The sequence below is a fragment of the Crassostrea angulata genome, chromosome 6 (assembly GCF_025612915.1).
Source record: "Crassostrea angulata isolate pt1a10 chromosome 6, ASM2561291v2, whole genome shotgun sequence".
Lineage (NCBI taxonomy): Eukaryota > Metazoa > Mollusca > Bivalvia > Ostreida > Ostreidae > Magallana > Magallana angulata.
The window spans coordinates 8,133,167-8,142,780 of NC_069116.1; the positions used below are offsets into that span (position 1 = coordinate 8,133,167).

Here is a 9,614-nt window from a genome sequence, read left to right on the forward strand (position 1 = left end):
ATGAGTATATGATTTTGTTTTGATGTTGATGAAACTTGTAGTTGATATTTTTACAGCCAGGCATTGTTAAGGTAAAAATTAATAATGCAATGATGAATGAGCATTTAAACTTTTGTATAAATTTCATTCTTTAGCATTTAATTGCGAGCAGATTGTGAAGTGGTACATGGACATGTTTCTGTCATTGTTTATTATTTACATGAATAATGGTATGAATTACAGAGGAAGAGCTGGGGTCCAGTGAGGAAAGTGGAAAAGATTGGGATGAACTGGAGGAGGAAGCTCGGCGAGGTTTGTCACTGTGTTTCTGGCAACTCACTGTTCCTGTTATTTCTTAATCTAAACATCTGTAAATGATTATCTCTGAACGTTATGTTGTTTGAGGGATGAAGTAACATAAGAAGTTATCTTGTGCGATAATTGTTTAGAGAGGACTACATCTATGAGGAGTTCTTGTCCAGTGTGAAAGTTTTAATCTTTCTCTACTTTTTCAGCTGATGCTGAGACCCTCTATGATGAAATGGAGGGGAGTAAACACAAGCCCCCGGCTCCCTCGTCCTCCTCACGCCACAAGCACCACTCCTCATCCTCCTCATCGAGGCACAAGTCCTCACACAAGTCACCTCATAAATCGCCTCACAAGTCATCACACAAGTCGTCCCATAAGTCGCCTCACAAGTCGGACCACAAACGGAAGAGGGAAGACAGCGGAGACAGACACAAGGAAAAGAAGAGGAAGAGGTAAAGTTGGCCGGAGAGGACCATGGGAGGGAGTAGATATGCTACAGATTACACAGATAGTGCTGAAGGGATTTTTCATGGTGTTATTGTTGTGTTTCTTGGAGAACAAACACTTTCTTTATTGTGTCATCTATGTGTCAAGAAAACAAAATACTGTTTTGTATAATGCAAGACTAAAGAGTTAAACATAACATGAGAAATGTTTATTTACTTTTATTATCAATGTATGTGTTAATTGTACACTGTACCCAATTGTGTAAAAATACAGTTGTATAGTGAGCTGAAACTACAAGTACATGTTTAATTGTGAATAAATGAGTTTTAGTTTGAAGCAAAGATAACAGTTTTTAGATCACCTGGGTCACTCATGTGACAAAATTTATTTGTCGTTGTTGGTCGCCATGCAATTCTACATCTTTAACTCCCTCTTTAAAACTACAAGGCCAGTTGTTATCTTTTTGGTGTCCAGCATGTCTAGAAAAAGAGAAATCGAAATTTTGAAATTTCTGACCTCATTGGCAGGGCCAAATATGCAAACTGACAAAATGTTAAAAAATTATTTTACAGTACACTTGTAGAAAAAAAAAGATGTCCATGAAGCTCTCTATCCAAATTGTGAAAATCATGGCCCCTGGGTCAGTGGTCCAGGCCCTTAAGTAGGGTTGATATGGCCAAATAATGAAAATGTATTCAATCCGAAAAAATCTTTCCTACTTAGTCTTCCACAACGGAGGAAAATAAATTGAATGAAGCCCTCATTCTATATTGTGTAATTCATGATGCATTGTGTGGGGTTCAGGCTCGTGGATGGGGCCAATTTGGCCACAGTGAAATGGATGAAATATTATATTTTCTTGTGTACTTTCAAAGTCATTGGAGATCAACTAAATGCATTGTAATTATGTCCATAATGTCCTTTTCTGTGAAATTCATTGGGCAGGGATTCAGGTTTTTATATGGAAAGGGGGGTAATGAAGATAGTCAAATACGAGTAGTGAACGGGTATTTGAGTTACTCTGGTAAGTTATTGCTGAATGGGTATTTGAGTTACTCTGGTAACTTATTGCTGAACGGGTATTCGAGTTACACTGGTAACTTATTGCTGAATGGGTATTTGAGTAACTCTAGTAACTTATTGCTGATTGGGTATTTGAGTTACTCTGGTAACTTATTGCTGAACGGGTATTTGAGTTACTCTGGTAACTTATTGCTGAATGGGTATTTGAGTTACTCTGGTAACTTATTGCTGAACGGGTATTCGAGTTACACTGGTAACTTATTGCTGAATGGGTATTTGAGTAACTCTAGTAACTTATTGCTGATTGGGTATTTGAGTTACTCTGGTAACTTATTGCTGAATGGGTATTCGAGTTACTCTGGTAACTTATTGCTGAATGGGTATTTGAGTTACTCTGGTAACTTATTGCTGAATGGGTATTTGAGTTACTCTAGTAACTTATTGCTGAATGGGTATTTGAGTAACTCTAGTAACTTATTGCTGAATGGGTATTTGAGTAACTCTAGTAACTTATTGCTGATTGGGTATTTGAGTAACTCTAGTAACTTATTGCTGATTGGGTATTTGAGTAACTCTAGTAACTTATTGCTGAATGGGTATTTGAGTTACTCTAGTAACTTATTGCTGAATGGGTATTTGAGTTACCGTGGTAACTTACTGCCGTTGTTGAACATTAGGGTTGGACTCCAAAATGAAGCTTAAGGTGGTTTAGTGATTTTGTGAAGTACTTCATATTGAAATAAATAATAAATAGCGCATAATTTTATAGATGTTTTCTTTCCCGATATAGTGACCTTATAGCGTAGCACAATGGCAGCCCTGCGAATGTTATTGTCATTTAAATTTAGACCACGTGGTTTTATTTGATCCTTTCAGTTTCGCAGTAAAAATCATGCCTGGTGTTTATAATCTATTTCCTTGAATCTAGGTACTTGTCATCAAATATAAAATCAAGACGTTTATTGTTTTTAAACTTTATCTTTATTAATTGATGGATAAATGATTTCTAGAAATAAAAGTGATTATGGAAAATGTTGGATTTTTTCTACTGTTGCAACAATTAACATGCTTAGAAGTGATCCCCCCATAGGGTTAATTTTGCGTCTGACCTAGTAATAGCATCTATAGCGAAATAGACTATACTATTTTATGCAGAATGTTCCTTGAAAATGACTTGATATACTAAGTTTTTATACAAAACAAACACCAATTCTGTTTTTAAAAAGCATGGTATTGGACATCAAAAGCATCAAACTAACTGATTTTATTAAGCAACACAATGTTAATATTTTCAATCACGTGTAGAGTGGTTTAACACAAACGATAGCTCTTTTCTGAATATCATTGTTTTGTTTAAATAACCGTTAGATGACAGTAGACATATTTCTTAACAGATTTTCATATTTTAACATAAATCAAAGTAGGGTATGATATGAAAAACGACCAGTACTTACGTATTTTGAGAATATTATTCGAACACTTATACTTCCGCTCAAAATTTCACAGGAACTGAGTAAATCTCGGGGGAGTCTCGTGAACTTTCATTCGAGCACCTCTGGATTTATTATATACTTAGCAACGACAAAAAAACATTCCGAACACGTACGCAGAGGTGAATGGGTTAGAACGCAAGTTACTATTTTGTAAGTCATGAGTTCGAATCCCGGTGAGGCTTTTAGTTTTACCTTTCCAAATTTTTTTAAAACATACCAGTATAGTCTGTCGTGAGCCAGACCATGAAGCAGACTCATGGTTGCCAGCGTTAAAACAGTCAACGTGTATGCTTCCAAGGAAAAGATAACACAATCTCGAATTTCTTACCTTGAGAAATTAAAGTATTTGGTGAACGGCAGCTGTCGACAAGCCTTGAGTGCAGGGAATTAAGATGCAGCCTAGAAGGAGAGAAGTGCCCCGAGAGGTCTACAGGCCAAAAAGGTGGGAAATATCGTAAAGGACCCGGAGGGATGGAACGACCAAAAGCTAGGACTTGAAGAAACTTCATACACAAAAGCTGAGAAGGTGCTCCTTCTTGCGTTAAAAACTGGAAACGTCTAACAACAGTAAATTTTTGTCATGTCAACAGTTGATTTCTACTGGGGCACTAGTCTTGATACCAAAGACACAGTTCCTTTCGGCCCAGGAAAATGATGAAAATAAAAGGAAAAACGACAAACTTTTTGAATAGTTAAAGGACTTAAAATTTGATATTATATGTCTTCAAGCGACACACTTTGTTAACGAATGTGAATTTATTTACAATTCTCGATGATTTGGCACCAAAATTCATTGTTTTTCCGATTCTCTGTATAGTTAGGGTGTCACCAGTCTGATTAAATTAAACCACACCTTCTCCTTACTCTCGTCAGAGTAAGAAGGAGAATGGTTTTAATCAAACTAGAATGTCAACTTATTAATAAAGCAGTTAGATAGTAAACAGATTTATAAAAGCGCTAAAATTCTGGAAGAAAATATCAGATTCTTTACTCTGAATGACTGGTGGGTTTCCGGTGGAAAATCGGGACCTCAAGGTTTATCATGGTGCGACGGAGATGGCACTCCGAAAAGTAGAATTGATTTTATTTTAAGGAATGAAAATGTGATATAAATCATTGTACTACCAAAAAACGATGAGCTCTATGCAGGACAAACAATATTGTGAAGATAAATTTAACTGATAGATGATAACGTTTAAAAATTGCGCGAGGTGTCCCGAGAACTTCCGAATGGAGAAAGATGTAAATATTTCCCATTATAAATCTCCGTAAGAAATTTCTTTTTGTTCCTGTAAACTTTTATGAGTGAAAAGGGATAATATTACAATGAAGATGTCTTAGATATTTTCCATTTCATTAATTTCAACTGTACTTCACAGGTATGTGTATTTTTATTAAAAATCATCAAAAAGTGAAGGAAGCAATAACTTAGGACAAACTTTATTTTAGTTAAATCGTCGAATCTAATTTAAGTAGTGACAACACCCGTTATTTTGTTGATGAATTTATACTTTGTAAATGGAAGTAACGAAATGTGAAAAAGGTTAATGTTGATAAAGCAAGCAATGATTGGCATTTATGATAAACTGCTTCGATTTTTAAATTATTGCTCATTTCATTTGTAAAGAAAACCTATCTACTAAGACTGTCGAAATATGGGCACACAAGGATACATCTTTCTTTTGATAAATTCATAAATTGATTGTAAAAAGTAGGTAAAATTTACTAAATTACTGTTAATGTACATCAGTACGTTAGCTAAAAGAAGCAGCCAACCAAGTCATTTGAGTCTGACATCAGCATAATTATATTGTGCAGTCCGTGATTTTTGTAAATAGCTTTGTATGTCGTATATAATTCATGAACCTCTACATTTATATATCTATGTTTTATTTCAAATGAAATAGAAAAACAACATATTTTTGTTCATATATTTTTAATTCTAAAATTCTAAACTGGTCGATGTATTTTGATTTGATGTACTTATATTTACATCTACCAAGTATTATTTCCTCTATTTCTTACGGAAACTTATGGTAAATTCATAGCTCTATAGAAACAGCCAGACTGAAATCTACACGCCCCGTTTATCGATTGGTCGAAATCTACAACGGCTGAAACTGACAAGAAATTGACAGGGCTAAAATTGACACGCCCTGTTTATCGATTGGTCGAAGTCAACAGCGACCTAAGAAAAATCACGGACTGCACGAAATAATCATGGTGATGTCACAGGATACGATTTGGCTGTTTCTTTTAGCTAACGTACTTACGTACATTAACAGTAGTTTAGTGAATTTTACTAACTTTTCATAATCAATTTATTAATTAGTTAAAATAAAGATGTAAACGTGGGTTATGTATTTTTTCTGCAATGTTGCTACCTTCATATCCCGAATGAATCCCCAAAAAAGCAATTTATTGTTTAATTATCAACATTAATACAGACAGATGTCCCTTAATACTTTAAAATGCAAGCATGAGACTCCCTGACAGGTCCATCTACGTGCTATGGTACTACGGTGACCGTCAAGGCCTGTGGGCCTCTTCTTTATTTTTATTCTTTTATAATTGTCAATTTTCTTTACATTGTGAGAAAGACCTGTGGCCTCGTAACAAAGTGATCTTCCAGCTGCTGTTGTAGAAATTTATTGGAGCGCCTGAATGGAATAATAGGAACATACAGTTTTGACATACGCGTAGGGCAATAGGATTCAGACAGTATAAAAAAATTGTTGATCTTTGAAGATTGCTGATTTTTAATTTCTTAAATGAAAATTATCTTTTTTACAAACATAACCGATATATGGTCTGTTTAGGAGAGTTCTTTTTTGGGTGTTGATTTTATTCAACTCTCCTATGCAGTTACTTTGGCAAACCGAAAGTGAAACAGTGTTTGGACCTAAGCACAAATCATCACCGCGGACAAGACTTAAGTCTTGAAAATAATCGATAGATTCGCTGAAATGTATGCTAAAGCATTGTTTTTCAAAAGACTTATAATAAATACCTTGAAAATAGTCTGATTTTAAATAGTACAAACAATTAAGATTTTTTTTGTAGTCGCATGTATTCCTACGCCAGAGTTCATTACAGTCTCATTCAACCAGACGCTTTGCTGCCTCCGTAAATCTCGAGATTAAATTAGAGTTTAATATTGCTTGGATAGTTACAATTTTCAGAAATATTTCGATTACTGATACATAGTTTGATGGAATTAATTCTATCTTTGAATATTACCGGTGCACAACATGATTCGTATTGGGTTTTCCCGATATTCTTGTCGAAAAAGTCTGAGAATTAATATTATAAAATGTGCGTAATTCTAATACAGATTGGAAACTACTTGCCATGCAAAATAACACATCGGTGATTTTATGTTAAATAATAATCGATAAATCAACTCCCGTTAGTACTTCAGTACTTTGATTTAAATTGTAATCAGAAGAAAAACTGGTTCTCGCTGATTTTGAATTGTGTTGAACACTTTAAGCCTCCTTAAATCCAAATGACAAGGATAAGTCACAGACAGAGGCTGAGACGGACTACTGTCGTTTGGTGGTTTTGGATTTTGTTGAATGATTGTAAGCGTATGTTTGGTTGTCATTTTTATTATCCATAAAACATACATAGATAGTTCCTTCATTGAAAAAGTTCGCCCATTGCCACATTAGCAAGCTACCACTGCAAATAATGTCTAAAAGAGGCACAGTTTAGAGGCAATTCAGTTCTTATAAACCTTTAAACAAATTGTTGTTAAATGTTTAAAACAACAGAACTGCATTAACGGTTGTGCCATGAAATGCATTTACTACCCTTTACATGTAGATTCTTATCATCAGATGCAAGGGCCATTAATAATCATTTGTAACATGGAACTTTTGTTCCAGAACTTAGACCTTTCTTTACAGTCATTCTCTAAAGGCAAATAAGAGGAAACCAAAAACAATTGCAATCTCGTATCTTGCCACCGTAGTTTCTAATCCATGCTTTTAATAACATAGATTTTTTTAGGACTTTTAATTTAATCCGTAGCTAGGTGCCTAGGGGCTTAGGCATGTGTACATCGAGAAAGGGGGGGGGGTCGGGTCTGATAGTGTCGGCAGTTGCGTCAGCATAAGTGACCAGTTTAGGGGCTTAATTCAGTCTCCAAGTAAATTCCGTACAAAAAGAATCGTAATTAATTGAGCGCTGTAGAAAACACAACATACCCATACAAATCTACGGGTCGTCATCTTTGTAAATTACAGGCATCGATATTAGGCAAACATTTACATTAAATGCACTCTATAACCGTGTAGCTAAACAGATTATGTAGTAAGTATTATGCTTTATGAAATCTTTATTTCTTTATTAATTCCATAAATGTCCATTCCGCTCGGTGCTTTGAACCATGCGCGCCAGATGATGTACTTACTAGTCTGAAGGAAGATCGCTGTGATTCAATTGTGTTCAATCAAAGTAAAAAACAAACAGCTGATCAAATATAATAAGATCATACACACAAATGTCTTGAAACTTCCAAGGAGAAACAATCAAAGATTTGGGATTGAATAGCATCCAGAATTGGCCAATTTTCTAAATTAGCGGAGCGAAAGACTGCCTGGTGTGTCAAGCTATATTGGTCACGTCTTGCCTAAAATTACCAAAGTGCTTGGACCCGATGTTGCAACTATTGGTTGTTTCTGCATCAAAAGTGCGTCCTGTTTGGTTACTTTAGGGTTTAGATGGTTGAGGAGGGGGGGGGGGGGGGGGGCTAGAGGAAGGGTGTTATATTGTTCTACGACTTCGGGATCACTTTATTTTATAACCAAATAATTGATTTTAGTGTATTTTTTAAATATTATGATGTGTTTTTTTTTGCAATTCATATTCAGCAGTTTCAATAATTGACCCTGATAAAATTTTAGTCATAATTCCTACAGATAAATTAAGTGTGTGTATGCATAGTTGCTTTTATTTCATCTTTATTTAAGAAATAAACAACGTTATTTAGTGAACATGGCGTTATGAATAGCAATTGCTCTGTTGGTATATTCCATGATGCGCGCTAGCGCATCTTGGAAAATATGCCAGCAGAGCAGTTGCTATTCATAACGCCATGTTCACTAAATAATCGTTGTTTATTACTTATATTTGCATTTTACCACTCGCCAATACCCTGTATTAGCCTAGATCTTGACTTTTAACTATTGCATAAAAAATAAACACCAGACTGTAATGTATCATTTTAATTCACATTCACATGCAAATATTCCGCGCATCATGGAATATGCAAACAGAGCAATTGCTATTCATAACGCCATGTTCACTAAATAACGTTGTTTATTTCTTGAATAAATCACATTTTGTACTTGACAGATACCTGGTCTAGTCTCTGACAGATTTCAACCATTCACAGTTTGTTTTTCTCCTCTGAAAATAATGTTGTCTAGTTTCTTTCATCTGAACGACGAAATGATATATCGTACGTCATATATAGTCTCGTGATTTACAAGTTATAGCGACGCTCCCTATACACAGGAGACGAGGTAATGAGTTCACACTGTAGCCACAAGCTGGCTATATAGATTTCATCTTCTCAGACTGATGGAATTGTGTAACACATCGAAGGCTGCTTAATAAGGGGTTTGTAGTAATAATACAGAAATATAAATGTGAATGCGCAAGAAATAATGACTTTTTCCTCACTTTTTCCCTGAAGAAGTTGATACTCAATTTGTCTCCATTTTAACTTCCTGGAATGTGTCATGAGGAAAAAAACCTATGTTTTACTTACTTGTTCTCGATATATACAGGTCAACTATATAAAATGAAAATCAATACTGATAGTTAAATCTTAAATTCGTTAATTTTTAGAACATGTTTTTTAAAATAATTTGTGTGGAATGTTTAACTTTAGTTTGATAAATAGTAAAGGGCAAATGTTAATACATACCAGACCATGTGTACGTTCGTGTGTTTTACACGTTACATATTTATACATATATATATAGATCAATGCAGTGACTGGGGAAGCTACATTAGTTAACGTAATCTTGTTGCTGAGTCCCACCCCCCCCCCCCCCCGAAAAATTAATTAACAAGTATTTCCTGTCTTCTTACATAGCATGCCTTGAACCCATTATCAGAGGGAATCCTAACAGAACCGAAACCAGAAGTTTAAAATGCATAACGGAAATTACCCCCCCCCCCCCCCTAAAAAAAAATAAATTACAAAACATCCCATTTTTCTAGTTGACTGTTTGGTGTTTGCATAATTTGGTAAGAATTTTTTCATCACTTGATATTTTCATGACATAAGAGATCACAGCAGCTTACTAAGGAGTTTTGTAAAGTTCATGTACACCTGTAATCGTGCG

General features: G+C 35.0%; 1 protein-coding gene across 1 annotated transcript in view; it reads left to right on the forward strand.

The window, feature by feature from the left end:
* Positions 1 to 1,082, forward strand: part of LOC128188348 (FACT complex subunit SPT16-like) — a 16,483-nt gene extending 15,401 nt beyond the window's left edge. The window contains exons 24-25 of the mRNA XM_052859334.1: positions 223 to 291; positions 495 to 1,082. Of these exons, the coding sequence (XP_052715294.1) occupies positions 223 to 291; positions 495 to 745 (320 nt within the window). The 3' untranslated portion in view covers positions 746 to 1,082. The remainder of the gene's footprint in view (positions 1 to 222; positions 292 to 494) is intronic.
* The last annotated feature ends 8,532 nt before the right edge of the window (positions 1,083 to 9,614 follow it).